General features: G+C 32.3%; 1 protein-coding gene and 1 long non-coding RNA gene across 2 annotated transcripts; one reads left to right on the top strand and one right to left on the bottom strand.

The window, feature by feature from the left end:
• The first annotated feature begins 16935 nt into the window (after nt 1-16935).
• LOC129313666 (uncharacterized) lies at nt 16936-19513 on the top strand. Its single transcript, XR_008594024.1, has 3 exons — nt 16936-17125; nt 17618-17673; nt 18592-19513. It is a non-coding gene; the product is annotated as an uncharacterized LOC129313666 (long non-coding RNA).
• Nucleotides 19514-20295: 782 nt separating this feature from the next.
• LOC129313809 (aquaporin SIP1-1-like) lies at nt 20296-21508 on the bottom strand. Its single transcript, XM_054957217.1, has one exon. It carries the CDS (start codon nt 21335-21337, stop codon nt 20618-20620), a length of 720 nt encoding a protein of 239 aa, XP_054813192.1. The 5' UTR covers nt 21338-21508; the 3' UTR covers nt 20296-20617.
• Between the last annotated feature and the right edge of the window lie 5963 nt (nt 21509-27471).

The following is a 27471-nucleotide window of genomic DNA, read 5'->3' as shown; positions in this document are numbered from 1 at the left end:
AGCTAATGGCAAATGATTATCCCAACTACCTGGTAGTTCAATGGCACAAGCTCTCAACATGTCCTCCAAAGTCTGGATCGTCCTCTCTGTTTGTCCATCTGTTTGGGGGTGGTATGCGGTGCTAAAACTCAGTCTGGTACCCATAGCCTTCTGTAGCGCACCCCAAAAGTTTGAAGTGAACCTTGGGTCACGATCTGACACAATTCTAGAGGGTATACCATGAAGTCTAACTATCTCCTTAATGTATATCTCAGCAAATTCTCTAATGTAGAGGTAAACTTGATCGCCAAAAAGTGAGCTGATTTGGTGAGTCGGTCTACTATCACCCAAATAGCATCCTTACTCGAGGGTGTTCTTGGCAGTCCAGTGATGAAATCCATGGAAATATCATCCCATTTCTACTTTGGAATATCTAACGGTTGCAGTGTTCCAGCTGGCTTCTGATGTTCTATCTTTATCTTCTGACACGTTAAACATCTAGAAACAAATTCAGTTACATCTTTCTTCATTCCTGGCCACCACCAACCTCGCTTCAAATCATGGTACATTTTAGTTATACCGGGATGAATTGTATATTTGCTCCTATGAGCTTCTTCTAAAAGGATATTCCTCAATCTTGGATCATTAGGTACACAAACTCTACCTTTATACTTCATCACTGTGTCCTCAGAGATGGTAAAATTTGGGGCCTTACCTACCACTATCTCCTTCCTTATATTCCTTAAGTAGTCATCACTCTGCTGTGAGACTCTGAGATCTTCCCAGAATTTGCTCTCAAAGTCTGCTACCTGGAGTGCGGCCATTTGATGTTCAATCACATCTACTGGAACATCATGAAAACTGTTCCATAAATGATATTCATGAACCATCAAATGTGCAGCATGAATAGTCTTTCTACTTAAGGCATCAGCTACCACGTTAGCCTTACCCGGATGGTAATGTAATTCAAAGTCATAATCCTTTAGAAATTCCATCCATCGTCGCTGCCTCATATTAAGCTCTTTTTGATCAAATAAATACTTCAGGCTCTTATGGTCACTGAAGATTTGAAACTTAGATCCATACAAGTAGTGTCTCCATATCTTCAGAGCAAACACAACTGCAGCTAACTCCAAATCATGAGTAGGGTAATTTTCCTCGTGTAGTCTCAACTGTCTGGAGGAATAGGCAACCACTCGGTCATTTTGCATCAAAACACATCCTAAACCCTTTAAAGAAGCATCAGTGTACAGAGTGTACGGCACCACAGGGTCAGGAATAGTCAATACTGGAGTAGTGGTTAACCTCTTTTTCAATTCTTGAAAGCAGCTTCACATTTGTCAGTCCAAATAAATGGGGCATCCTTCTTAGTCAGCTTAGTTAAGGGCATCGCAATTTGCAAAAATCCCTTAATAAAGCGACGATAATAACCTGCTAAACCTAAAAAGCTTCGTATCTCTGTAACAGATTTTGGCTGTTCCCACTTCATCACTGCATCAATCTTGCTAGGATCCACCGCAACTCCGTCTCTGGACACAACATGGCCCAAAAACTTTACTTCTTGGAGCCAAAATTCACACTTGTTTAATTTGGCATAAAGCTTATGTTCCCTCAAAACTTGCAAGACGATTCTTAAATGTTCACCATGAGCCTCCTCATCCTTTGAATAAATAAGAATGTCATCAATAAACACTACTACAAACTTATCTAAATAGGTCGAAAGATCCTATTCATGTAATCCATGAATACCGCAGGAGCATTCGTAAGTCCAAACGGCATCACCATGAATTCATAATGCCCATATCTCGTCCGAAATGCTGTCTTAGGTATATCCTCTGCTCTCACTCTCAATTGGTGGTACCCTGACCTTAAGTCAATCTTTGAGAAAACTGCGGATCCCACAAGCTGATCCAGCAAATCATCGATTCTCGGAAGTGGATATTTGTTCTTGATGGTTACTTTGTTCAATTGTCTATAATCAATGCACAATCGGAGGCTTCCGTCCTTCTTCTTTACAAAAAGGACTGGAGATCCCCAAGGTGAAACACTCGATCTGATGAATCCCTTCTCAAGTAGCTCTTCAATTTGCTTTTTCAGTTTCGCTAACTCTGAAGGGGACATCCGATAAGGAGCCTTAGAAATTGGCCCTGTACCGGGTACCAATTCAATTGAGAACTCTACCTCGCGCTTTGGGGGTAAACCGGAGACTTCGTCTGGAAATACATCCGCAAATTCTTTGACAATTGGGATATTCTTCACGCCTTCATCAATCTCAGCTTGGATAGAGAAGAAAACCATGTAGGCCTGGCAACCCTTCTTCATACATCTATCAACTTGCGCCGCCGACAAGAAAACATGATCTTGAGTCTCGACTGGGGTCACCGATAAAGAAGATAAAGACACACTCCTCTCTCTACAATCTAGGATAGCACCATTTGCAGCCATCCAATTCATTCCCACAATTACATCCATACCTCTCAGTGGTAGGATAATTAAGTCCATAGTTGTTTTCCTATTTTTAAACTCGACTACTAGGTTAAGGCATGCCTTAGCAGTCCTTACAGATTCTCCCGCAGGAGTAGACACATTCATATCAAAAGGTAAAATACACACAGGCAAATCAAGGTCCTTTACACAAGTTTCAGAAATAAAAGAGTGTGTAGCACCCGAATCAAATAGTGCAATAATATCATGATGAAGGATTTTGATGTTACCTCTAATGGCATCTGGGGAGTTCATGGTGTCCTGAGTAAGAGCAAACACACGGCCAGAGACAGTAGGATGTTGGGAAGGGTTCTTCATATTTGAGCCCTGGTTGTCCCCACAAAACTTTGCAATGTGACCGGGTTTCCCACAAATGTAACAGACCCAACACTGTCCGAAATGACGACGCCCGCATTTAGTGCACTGTGGACAGCTCGCTGTACTCGGGGCAGGTGTAGATACTGTTGGGCTCCTCTGTGACCCGTGATAACTACTATGATAGCTCCTCTGTCCTTGGCCCCTTTGAAATGGACCCTTCTGCCTTCCTTGGTTCCATGAGCTACTCGAACCCTGATGGTTTTTCTTCATAATGCCTCCGGTGGGTCGAGGGTAGGTTGGGGGTCTACTATATGAATAACCCCTCTTCTCTCTCTCGACCTCCTTCTTACTGCGAGCTACTACTTGTAGTTTTATGCACATTTCATCATAATCTCGGATATCTAGATGAGCTAATTGTTCCCTCAATTCTGGTCTAGCCTTCTCCAATAAGCGCTTAGCCTTCCATTCGGAATCATCCCTATACTGCAGGTACGTGGAGTATCTAGATAACTCCTGAAACTTAGCAATGAATGTGTCCTCATCGAGGTTTCCTTGCTTAAAGGCATGGAATTCCGCTTCCTTCTCAGACCTTAACTCTGATGGAAAGTAATGCCTGAATAATTTTTCCTTGAATTCCTCCCAGGTGAGTGTAGAATCATCCCTGGGCCCTGCTGTCTCCCACCAATCTCTTGCTCCTTTCACTAGGAGCACTAATGCTACTTGTACTTTTTGATTGCTGGTGCATGTGACTACTCGAAAGATGGATTCGAGTCTCTTCACCCATTCCTCTACCACGGATGGTTTAAGGTTACCATCAAACGTAGGAGGGTTAAACTTCCTAACAGTTTCCCACACATCAGCAATGGTCGGTGGGGCTCTCTGTTCCTCCTGCCTAATTTCCTTCCTTCTAGACTCATGATCTCTCAGAGTGGCAGGATGTGAGGAACTGCCTTCCCCCACATGACTCTCAACATGAGCCCTATCTCCATTTTCAGTTACCTTTTGCCTCTTTAGCTCCGTCAACTCTTGTTCGTATCCTTGAACCTTGTCTGTTAATGTTTTTACAAGCATTCTCAATTCCGCCAAGTCAGGCTCCTCATTTGACAGTGGCGGTGGTATCTTGTGAGGCCCATGGTTCTAATTGTTTTTTTTTTGAGATATTTTAAGACCTGTGGTATATTGTCTTGGATGTATCGTGGTAGAAATTTTTCTACCATGATAAGGGTTCAATGAAAAAAAAATAAAAAAAATGATTGTTGAATTAATGATTTGTGAAAAATCGGTCTGTAAATTTGAGGGTGTTACACATGCCAGTCACCCTCTATTTTTGGGACGTGACATAAGGTCTCCCTTACTAATCTGTAAAACCCCACAAAATTAAGGTAATCATGGAAATAACTCAAATAAATTATCAAGTTTGTAAAATTTTTATAAATGGGATCTCAAGTTTTCAAAACTTAAAATGCTATAAAATCATTTTAAAAAAATAAAATTAGAGCAAAACATGCATACAGAAGCATGGACATTATAGAAGGTAAGATAAAACCAAATTAGGGTCAAAATAGAAAAAACTAATTATGACACAATTATGCTCCAACATAAAATTTTATGTTGCGGCATAAATAGTAGAATTTGTGATAGCAACAAGCTGTCATGACATATTTTCTAGTTAAACTTCTAACGCGTATTAAATCTCTGTTTGACATTTGATTGAGGTAATCTAGGTATTTACAAAAAGCTTTCTCTGAGCTCTAATTAATGGTACTATTTTCACATTCAAATCATTTTTTAATCAAAAGTTAGATACCAAAATGCAAACGCACTCATTTATGCTTTCAAAACACAACTAGAGTGTCCAAAACTCAATCCAAGTTCCAAAAGTCTACATCAATCCTTAGACCATACTTAATAAACTTAGGACAATTTATGTAACATACCACAACAACTAGATATCACATATTTCACAATTTCAACCGTTAACCCCTTGATTTAAGAAATAACAAGGAGAAGACATTTTGATTTCAAAACTTAGCATAATTTAATACAACTATGTATATAGTCAAATCTATACTACACTAGTATTTTGACCTTGCTGATTTGCTCATATATCTCAACTAAAAAGATACCATATGCACTAAGCCCAAAATACATCTTTTAATACTCAATATTTAATAATGCAAGTAATAACAAAATATGATCATCCTAGTTGAAATTATTAATTAATTACACATACGTAACTAAAATTACGAAAGGCCTACAGTAGAAAATTGAGTTTCCAACCCTCTGATGCTTTTCCTTTATCCTGGTCAAAACTAATACTTATAAAATGTTAAATAGAGGGGTGAGTATAACTACTTAATGACCAAGTTTTACATAATCTATACAATTGCATATTAATTGAAAATTGATGCAATTGGCAATAAACACACATATAAAGCATGTATGACAATGTATAGTCTCGGCTACAGCAATAACAACCATCTGCGGGCTTCAAGCATATAATCACATGATGCACAACCTGAGGTTACAATAATACTAACCATGCACCCTTAAACTGCACTGGACCACAATACTAACAACTATGTGGTCGGGCCTAAATGCATAATCACATGCCAAATTTATACCCTCATGGTTACCTCTGATATGAAACCAATGGCTATTCGGTAGCTATGTCCTTTACGAACTAACCCAACTCTTCACTTGTGAGGGGCTATTAGGCTAGGGTCAACTCACTTACTTGTGTAATCAAGTTTTTTTCAATACTAACAATTATGAGGTGTCATATCCCTAATCTAACCTTCTCATGAATCGATAGAGACTAGTTAGGTTTGAGTTCTTCATTAAACAAGTAGGACAATTCTGAATAAACTATGAGACAAGAGCTACCTTTCGATTCTAACGGTCACTGTCAATACCATGTGAATTTATCAATCTATTCTTCTCTCTAGGCGAGCGCCTGCCAATTATCATGTTATGCACAGGTGATACATATTATGAAAATGTGACCAAAATTACAATCCCATGTCATGTCCATATCAATTTTTTACTCCCAATGAACTCCACAACTAATATATATATATATATATATATTTTGCAATACCACAGTTAAATGGTATCATTGCTTTACACATGTACATCATGAATAAAACTCTTCATTTTTCAAAAGCTATTTCATGTATAATACCACACATTGCCAAAATTACAAAATGGAATCATTACTTCACACATATGTATTATGCACAAAACTCTTCGTTTTTCAAAAGCCATTTCATGTATAATATCACACATTGCCAAAATTGCATTAATAGCTTTCTATACATTAAACAAGTTTCAAATCAACAACTAATGAATTAACATGCAACTATATAAATAAAGGTTTCTCCGATTATCTCAAACTTTTGAAAGGTCAAAGATTATCCTTCAATCATAACTTTCTTTTTGAGTTAAATTCAAGCTCGCTGGTGCATGATGAGATTAGTCTACAATTACATTAAAACCCATCACTAATAATTATTAAAATCACCACTTCTAACATCTAATTTCATACTTTAGTAACTAAATTTTTCAACTACAAGATCAACCTCACATCTAATGAATTTTTTAATTTCTGTTAACTTCATTTAGCTCTCAAAAACTTAAATAATCACTAATATATCATCCAATAATCTAAAATTATCATTAATGTCATAATTTACTAACTTCCAACTCTCAAATTTCAATACTTTAATAATCCAAAGCTCTTAACTATTGAATTTAATCACCACGTTAGGTTCATTAGCTCTAACTAATATTAACACAATCCTTAATCAACATCAATGACAGCCACCTACCTCAAGCATCACCATTTATGGCATTTAAATGCACAAATTCATATATAATTGAGAGCGCACTTTCGTGAATGCATAAAACCTCTATCTCTAGGCTTAAATAACTCAAACAATTTTTATTAACTTTATTTAAGTTAATAGTTTTTACCTAAAGCTCACAAGGTCCAAAAATCATCTTCCAACTATAAACATTAACCAAAAAATGGCATAAAGAGAAAGAGGAATGGTAGGGGAGGCTTACCTTAGTTATTAGAAGCTCTAAATCTTCCCAAAACACCAATAAAATCATGCCCTTATAGAAACGATCATGAGCTCCTTCATTCTCCTTTTTTTCTCTCTCTATTTTTTACACACACAAATGCCCTTTTTAAGTTAGATTTGCGACATTTATGCTGTAACATAATGCATAATTAGCCAAATTTGATTCTCTCTCTTTAATTTGAGCTCAAGTGGCCCAATTCATTTATAAATGTAATATAATGACTAAAACCAAACCTAATAGGCCTATTAGTCACTTCTAACCATCCGCAGAGTCATTTACACTTAAATTTATACCCTTTTTTAGCTTAGTTAATCAAGGGGATAATATTTGATATGTTACAACCTAAAATAATATTTGACAAACTATAGTGGTGTGTGGTTAAGGAGGTCTAATAATCATATTTAATTACGTTTCAACCATAATAGTGGGTTCGGTATCAAGTTAGGCCACTCGGGCATCAAAAGGAGAAAAAAATGAAGGGTTAGTATTGTTGTGCCACACACAAGAACAGGGACTTTTCTGTGCCATACGTTGTGGTGTATAGTTATTTTTTGCAATTTATCAATCACAAATTGAGATAGAAATGTAAAGGAAAAAAAGGAGAAAATGAAGAGACGTGCTAAAATCTTCTAGGGTTCACTCTTGGATGACATTGGGAGTGTTTTGGAAGTTACAAACACCTAAAGTAAGTCTCATGCCTCTTAATCTCTCATTTTCCTCAACATTCTTAATCTCTCATTTTCTTCAACATTATGAAGTTTATGGTTAGGGTTTGATAGTAAAAAATAATTTTTAGTTCATATAGGTTATGGATTTAAATTTATTAACTCAAATAGAGTTAATGAGATTAGATTAGAGTATCTGAGCCTAGGTATAATGAATTTTGGTGTATTGAATGGATAGGCTTCATAAATATTCAAAAATTTATATTAATGTGGGTTATTAGAAGAATATGATGTCATTAATGAGAGTTTAATAACTCATTAATACTAATGGGGACTAAATATATTCAACAAATCTAATGAATAGACTCAAACTCATATAAAGTGGGCATTGGAAAATTTAGAAGTGGAGAAATGAGAGTTGCATGCTTGAGTTTAACAATTTTAATGGAGATTAACTTGATAAATTGTAAATTGAGCCCTTAGATACCTATGTGGCTTGGAAATTCAAGCTTGGAAGAAATAATATTGGGGAGTAAACTTTTAACCTTTCAAATGTTTGAAGTAACCAAAAAACTCTACTTTAGGTAGTTATGTGTTAATTATAATGTGGTGTTAATTATGTGTTTAATATGCAAATTATGACTTGTGAATGAGTGCATTATGTAATGAAACCTTATGTTTATCTAATCACTTTGAGATGTATTAAATATGCTAAAGTGATTGCAAAATGATTTTAAGTTGTAAAAGTGACATTCGAGATGAATTGCATACTTATAATGTGTTTTAGATGAGTAATTGAGATTGAAAGTGATGTGCTTATGTGTTATAAGTGAAAATGAGAAATTATGCTCACCTTAGGTAGCGCTCGGTTATGAACCCAATATGTTAACCCAAATATTGAGTAAATGAAAATGTAAAAATGAGTAAGCATCTTATATGGCATGATCAGTAGGTGAGAGTTTGCCTAAGGATTGGGAGTAGAAAAAAATTTATATGGTATTTAGGCTGCCTTCTGATGTATGGGGGTATAGCCTTGTCCTATAATTTATCAAAAGACTAGAACCTAATTTTCTCTACTAGTTCAATAAGAAAAATAACGTAGGGTATGAGACACCCCAGAGATTTGAGAGTAGGAAAAACCATGTTCTGAGAGTGAGTCATGTGATTTTTAGCTTGGTCACACCTCATAATTGGTGAGTTTAGGTAATCCAGTCACACGGACGGAGCCCTATTTAATGTTATAGCCTATGGTTTTGGTCTAAAAAAAATAAAGAGGGTATAAGGTTGGTTGATTATTACCTATATAAATATATGACGTGTCATATGTTTCTGAGTTGTGGCAAGTCGCGTGTTGTGGCAAGTTATGATTACATGTCTGAGTATTTTGTGATTATGTATTTAATATGTGTGAAATGAAAACATGTTAATTGGATTAATAAGTTATGATATATGATAAAGCATGTTTTAAGTAATTCATTTCATATGCCTGGGTTTTGATTTACAATTGATATATAACTGCATATGAGATGTTTTACTTTAGTTGCTGAGTAACTAGACTCGCCCTTTTTCTTTAACACTTTTTAGGCTTTAGCTCTAGTACCAAAAGGGATAAAGTTACAGAGGCCTAGGAATCTATGTATTCCTTAGTATGCCTCTCGTGTCTATTTATTTTGTGTAATAGTATATCATTGCCAATTCTAGGTTGCATATGGTGCAATTTGCACTATTTTTGTTATTATAAATGTTTGAATTGTATTTTAGGCCCTGAGTATTTGTGTATGGAAAGATATATGTGTTGACAAGACCAAAATATTAGTGCAAGTATACAAATAATGTTTTAAATATGTTATAATGATTTTTTATGCAATGTAATAGAAATTGCCTACCCTTTTGTTTTTGGTGAAAAGGGATTGAGGAGTGATTTTATACTATACTGGTATTTAAGTATATGTGACGTGTTATACTGATGGTCCTAGGTCTAATAGACATAGTTCATGTATTAGGAAAGGCTTTTGGCACTTGTTGTGAGTTTTGGATACCCTTTTTGTGTGAAAGTTGTAAAAAGTGCTAAAAATGTATTTGTGTGTCCAACTTCCTAGTGTGACTTGTTTTGGAAGTGAAATCAATGTCATTAGCTAGTGTATGGAAAGATTTTTTTTCATAGACACCTAGATCACATCATTCATATGTCAGATGAAGAATTGAGATGTATTGGAAGTTTCCCAATTCTATTATCAAATATGTATGGCACATCATGCACGAGCCGGAGTGCATTGCCCTATCGCACAACAAACATGTTATTTTTTAACTAATTTTGATTTCTTTCACTCCTCCAAGATATCCCATACTTTTGTAACTTATTTTTACTATGATATAAATAATTATGATTGATTTAAACTCAATTTGATTAAGAAAACTTAAGATCCCTTAATTTTGAGCTAAAACTTGGTAATCACCTTTATGGGTTAATTTTTTTAATTACCATACATTTCATTAGTTGATTATGATTAGTAAAGTGAGATTTTACATTGCATGTTATGAATTCAATGCCCAAAATCTGCATATTGAGAATATGATGATTGAGTACATATGCTATAGGATAAGTATGGGTTGCATTGCATGATTATATAAGGTGAAAGTTCGCCTAGGGATAAGAGTAGAGATTTTAAATTCATGTGGTATGGCTGCCATTTGGAGATTCATGGCTTGCCCTTTATTTATTGTCCTATTTGTTCTATGAGGGATTATCCTATGATTTATCGAGGGATTCAAACCTAATTGGACTCTACTTGTTATGTGAGGAGGTTAGTTCAAGTGTATGACACTATATAGTATGTGATTTGGGAGAAAATATGATCTAGAAGTAAGTGTAGTAACCTTAGCCAAGTAGCTCATCACAGTTGGAGGGTTTGGGTAGTATATTCACACAAACGAATAGCCTATGATTTTAACTAGAGGTATCAGGAGAGTATAAAAATGGAGATGATCATGCATATTATTAATATGGCTGCATGGGTGTTATTATTGTGGTTCGACATGTTATGATATTTTAACATCACATAGTTGTTATTATTATGACATGTTGTGAATTAGTGTTTTCAGTTACATAATTGTTAGTATTATAATTGTAGACAATTTATGCTTAATGTATTTACATGACATTAAAGTTTTTAAGCTTTTTGCATAGCTATGATTGATTAACATTAACATACATTTGTATAGAGTAGATTGACCTTAGTTATTGAGTAATTATATTCACCTTTCTCTCTTCAATAGTGACAGGACTAGCTTAAGTTAAGACCAAGGAAAAGCACCGAAGGCTTAAGAATATTAGTTCTTAACTATATGCCTTTTAAATTTGGGTAAATGTAAAGTTGATAATTGTCAATTAGGAGTTCATATTTTAAGTATTACTTACACTATGCTTGTTGATATTAATTTGTAAATTTTAGGTCTTTGTGGTTGTGACTCGTAATGTTAGATGTATAGGCAAGGCCAAAATTGTAACATCTTGAAAAATCTAATGCCCTTGATAGTCAAATATTTTTCCATTATTTACTTTTTTATAATCATAATTCAAGTAGCTAATCCATTGACTTTTAGAAGGATGAACTGGGTTGTGCTTTACTGTAGAATCTAGTTTTTATTAATTTTAATATTATTCAACAATAGTGTCAGAAGGCTTAGGAATATAACATCCTTACTATAAAGCCTCCTAACTTTATTTATTTTGTGTAATAGTTAGGATATTACTAACTAAATATTGTATTTTTTTTATTACACTTGCACTATATTTTTATGCATCATTAAATCGTTGTATCTTAGCTCTAATGTTATTGTAAAAGTTGTTAATGGATTCTGATAGGGCTAAAAACTGTTGTAAGTATAGGGAACATTGTTATGATGTGTCAGTGACCTCTTAGAGGTTATAGTGTATCCATAGTCAGTAGACAACTCGGTCCAGTAGGTTTCACAAACATTTCTCGTCATGCTAATAGTCATCACGAAGAAATTTCAAGTGCATTTCAATTCAACATAACAATCTTTACTAGCTTGTATGTTTTAAAAAGTTTTCTCTAATATATAACCATCTCACAGGTAACATAAACATGCTAGAAAAGTTTCATTCATATAACACAATAATTTAGATAAAAGATGTGAGAATCCATCAACCTTATCCAATAATTCAAGTATATACTATTCAAAGAACATCAATGATATTAGACCAAATATTACAGTTACAAAGTATAAACCAATTGAAGGACAATATTAATAGATTAAAATTCCATTTTATTTAATATTAAATTCCTCATTATCTCCTTCTTATTTCCTCAAGCTGAAGCCTCAGGCAAAAGGAGCTTGTGATCAGCCAAATGTTCCATTGCTCCATATCCCCTAAAAAATTATTGAGCTTATCCTAACTTTGGTCAAAGTAATTGAGTAACTCAGGCACATAATAAAGGCACTTCCTACATACACATGGGGACAAATGTGTAGTTACGACCCTACCTTATTTCCTTTGTTTTATCCCACAACATGTAGCCACCTTATGATCAAAACAATTCCAATATATTATAAAGTTAATCACATTTTTGTTTATCACAAAATTATTCAATAATGTTTAATGACCATGAGCTATCATCTAGAGTAGTTATATTGAAGTCTTTACATCAAAATCAAAATTTACACCATGCATTGTATTTACACTATCATCACAATTAAATTATACAGTTAATCAAGGTCAATTAGCATTTATTCAATTTTAAATTTTTCATGGAAGCAATGTAGCATTCCTAAATGTTTCAATATGCAACATAAATTCTCCATTTCTTTTTACTCTTCACTAAACTAAATTTTCTCAAAATGTTATAATAGACACACTTTATTAGATTCAATTCAATATAACTATTATAAAATTTAAAGTTACCTATCAACACATATATACAAAATAACTTAAAAGAAATTACCTAAACTCGAGTTCACTCAAAGAATCTAAGATCTTTCAATATGAAATATTCTAGCTAACTCAAACTTGAAAGCAAAATGAAGGAATCCCTTAGGAATTCCTGACTAATCTACAACAATAATTTAAAAAAATTAGAGTTGTATAAAATTTATATTCAACTATCTACTGCTTTCAAGTTACCTCAAAATATTTCTGGAAGTTATATTTAATTTTAAAACTACTCTTATTAATCTCTAATCAATTTATTTTATTCGTTTCTGTCTTTAGAGCTACTTAAAGATTTCCCAAGATAACTCCAAATCATATTAATCATTACTTTTTAACTTTAAAGTACTTGTGAGCGTGCTTTGTAAGTCATAAACATCCAATAAGTAAAATTTTCATTCTAAAATAATTAAAATAAATTTCAATTAGTCATGATTTATTTCCTAAATTCACCTGTAATTTTATTATGGAGAGGTTTAAAAATAATCTCTAAAACTTTTAGAATTACTTAAAGTAATCTAGAGTTTTCTAAAGTTATGTTCCACCATCCCAAAATAATTCTAAAGTCACCACTCAACATTTCTACCCAGTCTTCAAATCTCTCTCCAATTTTAAATACACTTAAATCTAGTAATTTTAGTTCAAACAGGAATTTTAAAATATTTACGTAGCCTTAAAAAATCTCAACCCACTCTGAAAATATCCCAATACAGCTTCTTAAGAAATTTTCCATACGCGAACCTCTCCCTTTCGCTCTCATTCTGTCGCGGCGGCCGAAAACAGGGAAACGTTTTGTGAAAACTGGGTACATATTTTTCAAATTTTTTAGCACTGTTATATTGTTTTTTTTTAATTTTTTTTAATATACTATTATTATTTTTTATCTTATATTTTTTTTGTATGCATCTTTTTTTCCTTTAATTTTCACATTACATGTACGCGTGTGTACCAGAATTATTATTTTCTCCCCATATTTTTTTTGACACTTTAAACCCTCTAGTATAATTTATTTACTATTAACTAGGGTTCTTCAAAAATCAAAAATTGAATCTTAACTGTATTTGGTGTCAATATAATTTAAATAATATTTAAACAAGTATAATTTTTTTAAATAAAATAGTTAAGATCCTATTTATTTAATCTTACTTAACATTATAAATTTCTCTTTTCTAAAAAAATATGTTAAAATTAAATCCTAAATTTTTTTTATTGAGAAAATTCTCCTTACTCAAAGAATTACATGGTAGACTCAAATTATTATGAAATAATTTCTTCCTAATTTTAATTGGAGATAAATTAATATTTTGGTCCTTCAATTATAATTTGTTGTGACTCAATCTTTCAACTATAATTTATTGTGATTCAATCCTTCAATTTTTAACTTGCTTATAACTTGATCCTTTTTTTATTTTTTTAAAAATTATCTTCATCAAATAAGAGAGATAAAAGAAATTTTCATATATTACTCTAAAATACCCTCATTTTGTTCTTTGATGTGGGATCTAAACTAAAAAAAAAAAGAGAATTAATAAAAGTTAAGAGATTAAATTATAAATAAGTCAAAAGTTGAGAAATTGAGTTGTAGGCAAGTTATAGTCAAGAGATTAAGTAATAGCGAATTATAATTGAGGTATTGAGTTATAAGTAAGTTAAAAATTAAAAAATTAAAAAATTAATTTTTTAATTAAGTTTTGAAATTTAAGATGCTACAATTTTTTCCTAAATCAAACTATCTTAAAGATGACCTTGTCTTCTTTTTAAGTTCAGGAAAAAAAAAAAAAAAAAGTAGTAGGAGACTTCTTGAGGATGAAAGATGCTATAAGTGAGGTTGACGGCAGGTGCCGACTATGAGGAGAAGCAGATGTTGCCGTAGTGTTGGGGATTGAGGCGCGTGAGGAAGGGCATAAAGAGAGGGGGGACGAGATGACAGAGAGGGGGTGAGATGGTAAAAATGAATACAGAGTGGGACCCATAGTTATATTTTATTATTAAAAAATATTAACAAAGCTCGGCCAGGCAAAAAGTGAAGCCTGCTAGCAATAATAGAAGGCAAGTTAAGGATGAAGTGATTAAAAAAAAAAGGGTTTTTAAAATTAAAGATATTATTAATTATAGTTAATTTTAAGGTTTTTAATAACCTTTCACATATAATTAAGGGTAAAATTTATAAATAAGATCATACTTATAACCTTATTTTAAGTTGGTTCAAAAAATTTTTTATTATAAATGAATTTGAATTGATATAAAAAATTTTAAATCAAACAAAAATTGGGCTTTCAATATTTTAAATTAAAATGTGGTGACATTTCTTTCTTCTAGTTTAAAATATAAGCATTTTTTTAACAAATTTAATTTTAAAATATAAGCAGTCTAATACATATAAAAAAATTATTTTACCTATTGTATTTATTAACTTAAATATTTGTGTAAATGTATTTCTTACTCATTATAGAGTGCATTGGTAATTGAGATTGGGAGTAAAAAGAAAAAGTAATATATATCTTTGTGAAATGAGGATTTTATTAGTATGTAATTTTCTTTTTCAAAATTACTTATATTTTACTCCTTCTGTTCAAAAATATAAAAAAATTTTAACCGAATCTCACGTTACAATAAAGTAGTTATCTATTTTTAAATTAATCCTATATTTTTATATTTATCTCTATTAAACATTCTATAATAAGTATAAATTCATTCATCAATAGAGTATTTTTTAAAAAAAAATAATGATTATACTTCAAAGAGTTAAAAATGCTATTTTTTTAAAAAAATATCTTATATTTTTAAATGTAAGGAATAGATCGAATGGATATTCATTATTGTACATTCATTTATTGCTTTGCTCACTATTCCGTCTAATTTTCATTTTGTACACAATCTAATACCCTAACATCATTGATAAAAATGAAACAAATTTAATTGATTTTTAGTTTAAGAAACCCATAAATTAGGTCTATTCATAAAAATTTAGTCCGGAGTTAATTTCCAAGTCGTGATTGGTATTAAACATAATTTATTTATTAATTTTTTTAATAATGAGATGTTCCAATTAGCATATTATTTTCTTTTGTCAAAATTTATTTTTACAACTTTTTATTAAAAAAAAACTCAGCGAAACACAATCCTTGCAAATATGCCAGACTCTGAGCCTACAAAATAAGCTGACAATACAATTGGAGAGATGAAGAGCTCGATTTGAGATTCATCCCTCCAATTCCTCAATCCTAATTGAACCCCTAGAAACTACAAGAGTCACCGAACAAACTAGAAAATGGGATGTCGACACGGCAACCCTCACAATAATCAAATCAAATGAGAGTGGCTCTTCGCATAGCAAAAGGAAACATTGCCAAAGATAACGTGAAAAGTGATGGTCCACTTCTCTTTGGCTTTTCCTCTGAAAAGGTTTCAGCCTTGCTATCCAATACCAAACCTTTTACCCCTGAGAAGCTCCACAAACCATGTTCAGGCATGCTTGACCATGGCTTTTAAAAATAAAAAGGTTTTTTGAAAATTTTTTAAAAGCCACAAGCTTTTTTTGAGTTTTTTTTTAGATTAAAAAGCAAAAGTACCCTCAAAATGTTTTTGCCAGAAAGGTGTGGCATACTAAAGGTTTTTTAGGGCTATATCGTCCCGAGACTTTTTAAAAGAGTGCAAGATATCCTGTCGTTAACCCGAACAAACGGTTGGCTGTTAACTCTCTTAGTTTAACCCAAAATTTACACGTCATACTCTCCCTCCCCTACCTATTCTTCTTCTCTCCCTCTCTTTGACTTATTCTCTCCTGTCTTCTTTATTAATTACCTTTTATTAAAATAAAATAACTTACTTTATAAATTATTAAATTAATAGTGATATTTTTATTTTAAATAAAATATTTAAATTATTTTTAAAAAATAAAAAAAAAAAAATAATATTATATAATTTATTTACTTTTCAAAAATTATATTTATAATTTTATTAAATTTTATTTTTTATATTTTTATTATATTAATATTGATGGTGTTAGTAGAATTAATTTATATATAGGATGGAAGGAAGTATTTTGTTCTTCTCTCCCGACCCGTCTCGCCAAGCCGCCACGTGCAATGGTTACTTTTCAAGCTGTCATCGTCTCCGTCTCCGGAATCTAAAGGGCTGGGTTGGGGTTGCGGCTGAAAACCGAAAACCAAATCCCATTCTTACCTGACTGACCAAAGAAGCCAAGATACAAGTACTTGTCTTGAAAGTTTTTAGCTGTAATTAAAAGTTATTTTTTTAATTATAAATATTACTCAATTATAAATATTATTTATAATTATAAATGTATAAAATTTGAGATTTAAAAATATTTTATAAATTTTATAAAAAAGTTTTTAGCGTTTAGTTATAATTTTTCTTTTTACTATACTAACTTATGAGGTGGAGCGGAAGACTAAGCACACACTTAGCTTTAACTTATGCTATGTCCAAATTCAATGAATGTGGTGACCGTTCGGCTTTTCCTAATTGCCCAAGCATATGATAAATTATGCCCTAAGCTTCCCTGTGACAGCAGAGGGATAGAGTAGCAAGAGATTGACCCCTTCATGACCCAATGTAAGCTTGGCTTCCCTTGCTGCCCTTTCACCCACTTCATCTTCAACCTCTGTGATCAATGGTGCGTATCCCCTCTGCTTATCTCTGATCTGTGGATAATATGCTTCATTCATGTATGCATCTGGGGTTTTTTCTTTAACCCGGTACAAATGCTTCAGTTTCCACCATCTTTCCGATCTGGTACAAAGCAAAGATTTTTTATACTCACATTCCCGGTTTTATGTTTGTTTTTTGTTCATGATCGTGCTCTGATAAAATTCTCCAGGGGGTGAGAGATTTAGGTTCTTCCATCCCAAATTCTCAGAAACTGTGATTCCAAAGTAATGATTATCGTGTTTGTTTTGGATTGGTCTATCTGCGTCGGTCAATAAGGACTTTATGCAGACAAATTTGGCTTAAGTTCTTTACGAGCTCTTTATGGTTCATTTAGTCAATCGCTAGCCCAGCCGCTGAAGATTAGAGATTATGACGGCAACATTAGTATTTTTTATCAATCGGATGCAATAACCTATATAAACGAGAGAGTCAATATGATCATTTTTCTTTCTTTCAGGGGCTTTTATGTCAATATTCTTCATCATATGCCAAATCCAAACAATTGGATTAAAGGTTTGTTAAACTCGTCCATGAAAGCTCTATTCGATTCTGTCTTTTCTTTCCATGCCCTTTCTTACACCTTACCACTTGTTAAGTGGGAAAAATGATAAACTAGACTTTTCTTCCATCCCGATTTGGTTATTAAAAAGGAGATATCTTAATTAAAATGCTCCAATATCCATGTCGGAAGTAGCCAAGATATGGTCTCAAATTCTTGGAAGACCCGTTGCCGGATTTTGTGTACGGACAGAACAATGACTGAACGTTATTTTCACACACAAAGTCATAAATTCTTTAAAAGTTGATTAATTATCATTAATTTAGCCTGTGGGATAGCATTCTCCAGACTGGGCTGTATATAAATAATACAAGATGTTAAATTTTAGAAACATGAAACAATTTTGCTTATAGAAGAGGCGTTTCCAATTATTTTATGTCACTTGGGTAATATATTATTCACAAATTGCCTCTTTGACTGCGACGGAGCCTCTATGAATTGTTGCCATATTAGTCTTTTGTATATGATATTGATTATTAATAGCTTAAGCTGTACTTAACCAGCGAGTATCACATGACTAGAAAATATTTTAGAACTCCTCATGCATGGCCACTATGATTGGAATATTTTAGTCTACACATTGCAAATGAGGATTGGTTCTTAATGAAAATCAGTATATATTGCCTTGGCAGGGCTTATTAGTGCTTTTTCTGTGGTTATTTATCAGTCCTTTTAAACAAAACTGCTGAGGGGGGAAAAATTTTAACTGCTTATTAAATTCTTCTGTAGAGCAATGATACATAGAGGATTTTTTTTTTTTTTTTAAGCAGTCAATTGCCACCAATTCAAAAACAATTTGTACAATATCTGAATCAGATATTTACTCAATATGAAAGTGCAACCACTGCTGCTGATATTGTCCCTTAATTCAGTATAGGAATTTGCAAATGGGTTTGTTGCGTTGAAGATGAAGAAGCAACTCTGATCAGAAAATGGAGCCATGGAGGGCTTTAAGTTCCCATGGTGGCTCTTTCTGCAAGCAATAAATGAGAGTTTCTGCAGTTTGCTCACTCTTGCCCGTGCACACCGGAGAGGTCCTTCTTTGGATTATTGAGATGGAGTTCAAGTGCTTGTGCAGGGATCTCAAAGATGATGAACACATTAAAGAATCTCATAGGCAAAGTCAAGAAATAATTCCTATTGTTCAAGTGTATCTTGACATGTACTCAATCGGATACTTCTTGCTTCTTAGTGCATCTCGGTGCTGCTTTTATCTGTGGAAGTATTTTGTGCCTAACAATCAGAAAAGTTCCTGTTGAGCAATACAAGAGTTGATGCAAATAACAAGGAACTGTCAGTTCAGAGGATGCGAGATTCCTCTTGCACAAAAACTTTTGTTTCCCATATATGATACGAAGCCACTCAATATTACTGTGAGAAATGAGATTTCCCTAACGGCATTTACAGAAGCTCGTCAATGATAATGGAGATGGTGAAAGCACTGCAACCTCTTCTGCAGAACTAGGGTCACAAGCCAACAGCAGAATCTGAAGTAACGCAGTAGTTAACACCTGTGAGGGTGCTTCATAGAGATCCTACGTTCTCTTATCACTACTGAAAGAGAGTTCCCCTTGGCAACTTCAAAATCTGTCTCTTAGAATTTCTTGTAAGGAGATAGTGAAACTATATTTTATTTTAGCATTAAGTCAGAGAATATTTCTTTCTGTTAAAGTAGTAGTGCTGATGAGTTTTTCCTCGTTTCACTTTAAAGAAGAATGTAATAGACTCAAGTTTATGTGATTGAACTATATGCGTTTAATTTGATCCGTCCATATGACGAGAAAATTTGCTTAATTTTATAGTCCTTCATTCCTTTCCACTCTCCGTGATCCAACCTGCATAATTTCCAGATAGCGACTTCCTTGCCTTAGCTCGTTTGATTTAAAGATCTTAATTGCAAATCTAGAACAAACCACGGTACAACAACATTATCAGAACAATAACAAGTCTTGTTTTACTAAAAGTAATCGATTATATAAATTATACTATATCGTTATGCTCTATTATTAATTTAACTCTTAAAAATCTTATTAACTAAGAAATTTATGGAAACAATTTTTATAAGTTTTTTTTTTAACCTTCATCTAATTCCTTTTTATAATGTTCAAAATTATCTGTTTTATCCTCTTGATTAATACCTTCCACAATTTTTTGACACATGTCTAAATTATGTCAAATAATTTTATATCATTTTGCTCTCAACAGATGCTATACCTACTTTTTTTTATATATATTCATTTTAAATTTTATCTTTACATGTATATTAGCAAAATCATTCTAACATCTCATTTTTACTATTTTAATTTTATGCTCTCATTGCTCCTTTAAAGACTAATATTCACTTCTATATAATATAGCAAATTTTATAATGATTTGATAATTTTTTTTAAGTTTATTAAATATCTCTTAATCATAAATAATTTCTTTAATCTTTTTTTAATTAAATTACTCAACATGTATTTTACATGTAATATTTCCATCTTATTGGATAATAGCTCTCTGAAGAGGAAATGTATAATTTTAAATCCTCTCCAAGAAGATAGAAAAAAAAAATTAAAAGAAAACACTCATGAAAGGAAGATAAAGATGAAAGAATATTAAGTTGCAGAGCAAACCATTGCTCATGGGAAAAATATTAAGTTCTACAAGCCTTTCAGAGGGGCTGCATCACTGCAGACTTTTCCAAGAGTGAATTTCTAGACAACATCATTACACTCTTCTCCATCTGACAAAGGAAGCTGAAATCCAGTATTGGAATTCCCCCGAAGAGCGATGAAACACGAGTACGGAAAAAAATCCCAAACTACCTCAGTAACGAGGGATGAGAAAACAAAAAGGACGGTGAGAATTTATGAGCATAAATACTTAAAAACTACAATCTTTTATAAATTGTGCCTTTCAGGCTTTCTTCTGCTTGACCGGTGACATGAAGAGAAATCGATAGACGGAAGCAGCAAGAGTAGCCCCAATGAAAGGACATATCCAATAAACATAGAACTGCTCCCAAGTGTTGTGCCTGTTGTTAATGTAAGCCCATCCAAATGCATTAGCAGGGTTCATAGAAGGTCCTGTATACGCAGAACCAGCAATAACCAGAGATACTGTTGCCACAGAAATCAAATAAACCTTCAACAGAGGGTTCTTAGGACCTTTAAGCATAACAAGAAGAATAGTCAAGTTGAGAGCGAAAGTCAACGCTCCCTCTGCTATGGCCCCGGTATGCAAATCCACTTTCAAGGAAGGGCCTTTAAGCGTGGATTTGTACTGGGTGGGGATGAGGTGCAGAATAGCACGAGCTCCGGCGACCCCGCCTGCCGCCTGAGCAGGGAATCGGATGGCCATGGAGTTCAGAGAAGAGTCGGGTCGGAGCCCGGCGGCATAAAAGGAGACAGTGGTGGAGGGGTTGAAGCTAGCGCCGCCAAGGATTCTGCCGATGAGACTGATAGTGAAGACCAGAATAGTGGAGATGACGGTGGTGATGAAGAGGCCGGCGAGCGAAGAAGGGTGGAGGTCTAGGAAGGAGGCAACTTGAGAACTGAGGATTCGGAGAGTTGAGACGCTGAAAACCCATATTGACGTTAGAATGGCGTCTCCCATGGCAGCCTTTACCAGCCCCATTCTTCTTCTTCAGCCTCGAAGACCCTCGCCTTCTCTTCTCTCTCCTATGTTCTGATGATGGCTAAGAAGTGGGAAACTGGAGAAGGAGAGGTGAAGGTCCGAAGGTGAGGAAGCAGAGCTCCAGACCTCCAGTGAGCTCGCACTGCACTTACTGCCGTTCTGCGGCTAGTAATGAAGGTCCTAAGATAAATAATGTTTGGATTTTAAGAATACGAAAATAAAATGATTGGATCTGATTATCTGTCAAAATTTCATTTGGACGGCACAGGATACCCGGAATTTGCTTTGAGAGAATCTCAACAAAGGACAAGAAAATAAAAATATTTATCAGTGGACTTCTAAAAAAATTTAAAAATCTCGTGAGTTTTTTTGAACTGGACAGAAATAAAATTGTTTGCTGAAAATTTCAAAATATCTGTATGTAAAAAAAAAATTGAAAAATTTATTAATCATATAATTTTATTTATTAATCACATAACACCTGCTAATTATTTAACTTTATTTGTTGATTTATAACTCCTTAAATTTAACTACATCACGTGTTAATTTTTTAATTTTATTTATTAATTCTGTAATATCAATTGTTAATTTCTTAACTTACTAACTTAACTTGTTTAATTCATTAATTCAGAATGCAACTAAATTATTTATTAATTATATAATTTTATTTGTTAATTTTTCAACAATACTAATTAATTGCCATCATTATTTGTTAAATGACAATTAATATTTTATTCATTATTAAACTTATAATAAATTCATTACTTTTAAAATTATTATCTTGAATTGTAAACTACATAATATTACTTATTAATTAAATAACGTTACTTAATAATATTTGTTAAGGATTGACAAGTAAAATTAAGTAATTAATAAATTTGGTTGTGTAAAAAAATTACAATCTTTTTAATCAATAACTTTATTTTAATTCAATCCAAAAAATTTATAAATATTTTTTATATTTTTTTAAAACTCACTAATAAACATGTCTCTTTATTGATCTCTAGTCGAAAGTCTCCTACATACTTTCCTGCTATGTGCACAGCACAAAACGTCGAGGGTTGACTTTGATCTTCTATATAGAGGGGGGGAGAAAGAATCACTATAAATCTAAATTTTTAGATTAAAATTGATTGTTTAGATTTAATATTTTTGAAAATATAAATTTAATCACAGGTCAAAAAAAGAAAATATAAATTTAATTTTAACGAAAAGGAACAATGAAATATAAATAGTAAGGAAGAGAAACCCAACTTGAAATGCCAACCCACCCTTAAGGAGAGAACAGAGAAGCTAGAGACCCTCAGGTCTCGTAATTTTACTATGATCATCTTAAATTAATATAATTTATACTTTTAAATTTATGAAAAGTATTAACGTTTATTTCTATTTAACGTCAATGTAAAATATAAATAAAGATCACTCTTTATCCCAAAAAAAAAAAAAGTAAACATCATTCTTTTCTTAATAAAAATAAACACCTCCAACTCCGACCATGTCTAGTCTCCGGTCAAAAAAAAAAAAAAGACTGTGTCTCGTCAATAAGAAATTAACTATAAAATTAACTGCACAAAAAAGTTTATCAGAAAAATAAGATTGAATACGGAATGAATGAGTAAAATATAAGATTTTTTTTCTTAAAAGATATGATATATCTGTAAATAATTAAAAAAATTATTATTATTACATACATTTGTATCGCACCATTTGATTTACAAAGTGTTCTCTTAATTTCATCTGGAAAAAAAAAAAAAAGTTTCTCCAGTGGAAAGAAAGAAAGAAATCAGGCCAGGAAAAGGATCGAAATAAATAATTCGAGAATTGGAGTATGCCACGTCGACGTCCCTAAAAAGTAAAAAACTCATCTATTTTGTTTTGGGCCAAGAAAGTACTGGTAGCTGAGACTTTCAGCCTTTTCATCTAACTCCTCCGGCCACCAGTCTTCGCCCTCGTGCCTATTTTCCTTTCAATTTCCTTCACATGTCAAATTAATTTTGAAAAAACATAATTTTAACTTGTACACTTTATTTTTAATCTCCATATTTTTTTATACTTTAAATTCTTACACTTATATTTTTTATTATTTTAAATTTTTCTAAAATTCTCGCACTTTATTTATAAAATAATTTAAAATAATAAAAAATAAAACTGTAAGGTCTCTAACACCCAAAAAAAATGTAAGGAGAGCAAAGTAAATGAATTAAAAATTATATTTTTTTCTTAATTTTTTAATTTATAAATCTCATTAGTAATTCTCGTGCTTTTTCCCTCAATTATCCTGCTTTTGTTAAATCTGACGTCAAGTTTAACTAATTACTCTCTTTGTTTTTATTTGTAAGATAAACTATTATTTGTTTACTTGTTATTTTATAAAAGTAAAATTATATATTTTAATAAGCATTCATTACACATTTTTTTAATCGTCCTTCATAATTTATATTAATGAAAAATAATTAATATATGTTTATGTTGATTAATATATGATTTTTTAGTCAATTTTTTTTATTTTTATACATAATTATTATAATTAATCAACTTTCTTAAACTATATGATACAATATTTTTCTTTTATTATAGAAACAAAGGAAATATGCTCTAAACACAAATTTCTGGCACTTTTACTTATTTTATTTACTATCTACATCCCAATTATAATATAATTTTAAATAAAATTATGAGCATTAATAAAATTTATTATGTATATTTTATTTTATTTTTTAAAAAATAAAAATATAAACTTTCAAAGATATTCTTTATTTAATATTCAATTTATAAAATAATATTAAAAAGAGATTATATAAAAAAATAATATTAAAAAAATATCATTACTTGTCTTCTTACTTTTTAGCTCATTTTTGCGGCTCTTTTGATGACGTTTTGTATGTTTGTCAAAAAAAAAAAGTGTTTTGTATATCTTTGATAAAAATTACGGTTCCTTAATAGAGGTAGTTGATGAAAGATTAGTACCATGACTTTGTACTCCTTTTGAATTAGTTATATACTATCATTTTTCATTTAAAAAAAATCTATTTTATTAAAGTATATTATATTGTGAATTATCCAATCTTCCCAAAAAAATATGTCATAAATTGGTACAGATGGAGTATTTAATGGATAGTCTGACTCTTCACAAAATTTCATCCAGGCTCCTCTGTTTTCAAGCAACAGTCACCTTAGATTTTGATTTTGGCTTTAACGCTTCCATAAAGAATTAATTATTTATTAGTTAAGCACTTTATTCTTCAGTAATGAAAGAGAATAAGAGAAAGCTGGCCAACAAAAATAAGGAAAGTGAGAAAAGTAGAGACGTTGAGATCTAAAATACTGGTTAAACAATACAGGAAAAAAAGAAAGAAAGAAAGAAAACTAGAAGAACGTGATGGGATGGATAGGGGTGTTTTTGTAAAGTGCTATTACATGTTGTTAGAGTTTGCTCAATTTGGACATTTTGAGGTCTTTGCAGATGTAATTAATAAAATTTTTTTTAAAAATATCTTTAATTATAAATGTAATTAATAAATTTTGTAATTAAAATATTTTGAGAATAAATATAAAAAAGTGTATAATTTTAAATATAATTAATTAATTTATTGAATTATATGATCTAGCTAAAAATATTTTATAATATTAAATGAAGGGAGTGTTAGAGATATCTTAGGGATTGCCACGTGCAGTTATGGTAGGAAACGCTGGTGGTTGGGATAAAAAGGAGGGTTAAAACAAAAAAAAAAAAAAAACAAAAAACAGAAACCAATGGGTTATCAAAAAACGTGGAATTGTTAGTGACCTTGTATGCTTAAGTCATGTTCTACCACCAAAAAAAAAAAAACCATTTTGACATGATGTTCTGCCCAACAAAAGCATACGTGATGCCTCTGCTCCTCTTTTTCCCCCATTCTCCCCTGTTTTTTTAATTCAAGAGAAACATTTATTATATTTTTTAAATTACCTCTCATAAAATTAATATTATTTTAGTACGTAAATTTTTGTTTCATTAATTAGAGAAATAAATTTAGTCCAAATGTTTTAATTTTAGACAAGATTATTATATTTAAATAATAAATATTCTTAAACTATATGAATTAGTTAACTTTTTTATATTTGAAAATAGCAAGGATATATTTTAATTACTTTTTTCACCTTTATATATAAAGTTATTTTGTCTTTGTATATAAGGATTGAATGATGTTTGATATTTTTAAATAATTAGATAAGTTTGTCATTTTCTTGAAAAATGAAAAATATAGTAATTGTGTTATACACACTACCATCACAATGTTACTAATCGTGACATTATTATGAGTAAAATTAAAAAATTATTATACTTTTATATTATTTTAATTAAAATTATTATACTTTTATATTATTTTAATTAAATAATAAATTTTTATTAATGTGTGGTATTCAGTTAAAAATATTTTATATGTAGAGAAAGAGGAGTAATGTGCACAACACAGTTGAATTGAAATGAATTAAAATATTCAAAAGCCATACTTTCAAAAAAAAAAATCCTAAAACCAAACTCTAATTTAATTATATTCTATTCTTGATACAAAAGAGGGCAAGGCCCAGCAATTGAAATTAGGATAGAGGGGATTGAGATCCGAAATTCTCTCTATCCACCAGGTTCCTCGAGTGAGGTGGAAGCGGAATCACATCCCGTCAGGGAGAAAATGGAGTCCTTCTTTTGCTAATATATCTGCCACATTGTTTTGCTCCCTTGGGATGTACGTGTCACATCCCACCCCAGACAAAACATAGAAGGTATCTGTACGTGAAGCAAACTGCCATTGCTATTCCTTGCATCATGAGTTAGACTATCAATAGCAAATTTAGCATCAGGCTTGAGCATCATTTTCCCGAGCCCCATATCCCGTGCGAGGCTTAACCATTTTAATATAGCTCACTCTCATCCGATTACCCCCACCTACATTAACTTTACACTAACTGCCAATCGAACTGTCGGCTTGATGGTGAGAGCAATTCAGCTCTTCTAGTCAAATCGCGAGCTCGAAACGGCGACGCAGAACTTCAAACCGGCCATGAGGGGGTTTTATCCGTACATCAAAGGTTTAGTCCATAAATTCGGTATTAGGATTACACCACTCGCACAAAGCGGACTCCCCAGACCACTTGCTTCGCCCTTGATTAGTAGGCAGCTTGTTCTGACAAGCCAGCCACGTGGAAGCTTTTAATCCTCTCAGCACCTCTCCATCTCCACATGGATTTGAAAATTGGATTATGAAGGTGATCCGGGCATTCCTCAATAAGGAAACAAGCGAATTGGGAATTCACTTGTGCTGGAGCGCTTCTAAGAATTCAAAGGTTAAACCCATAACACAACAACAAAAAAGGTTTAGCCCATAAATGGTAGCAGGGGACTCGTTCACACTGGTCAAACTCGATAGCATTATTAAACTCATAATGCATCACATGGAATTTAGAAATGAACAAAAACAATTTATTAATTAAATTTTATATTTGTATATAGATATGCTCCCAGATGTGCGCGTGTGCTGGTAATACCAAACCCAGTGACTTGAGTTTGCTTCATGCGCTACAGGAACACGTGCCGGCGGCCCGCCACAAACCACGCGGAAGCTCGCCTCGTCCACAGATGCATTACTGGATTATGGAAGTCTACTGCATTAAAAAAAAAAAAACGGAGAAGCATGTGACCATAATTTATTACATGTCATGATTTTTCAATTAATACTGGTGACTTGCGAGCAAGTCGAAATTGATTTGTTATCTACCTCATATTAATGTTTGGGAAAAAAAAAAAATCTGCTGCGGTCAAGGAGGCTCTGAGTTCTGGCACTCGCCATGAATGCGCACGAGACCTTGGTTATCCTTGCACCAGTTTAGCAGAGAAGCATTGATTATTTACCAACGTAAAGACTCTGAATGCAGTTTTCTCAAAACTACCCAGGCAGCCACTAGAACTCTTCATCGTTCCACAGTCGCAAGCATGTTTGTTGAGATAATATTTCTCGTCCCTATACAAGTAGTCTGGAGTAGACCATGCGAACTGAAGTAGACCATGCGACTACTCAACATTCTCTCACACAAAATCAGAGCAGAGATTCTATGGAAGAGGACATGCAGACACATGTTTAATTGTCTTGTTTATT

The sequence above is a fragment of the Prosopis cineraria genome, unplaced genomic scaffold (assembly GCF_029017545.1).
Source record: "Prosopis cineraria cultivar Desert tree isolate PC_DT_omini unplaced genomic scaffold, ASM2901754v1 PC6, whole genome shotgun sequence".
Lineage (NCBI taxonomy): Eukaryota > Viridiplantae > Streptophyta > Magnoliopsida > Fabales > Fabaceae > Prosopis > Prosopis cineraria.
This window is presented reverse-complemented; position numbering and strand designations above follow the sequence as displayed.

Bases quoted from the DNA above. Each gene is read 5' to 3' on its own strand.
- LOC129313809 (XM_054957217.1), bottom strand. From the start codon at position 21,337: ATGGGGCTGGTAAAGGCTGCCATGGGAGACGCCATTCTAACGTCAATA.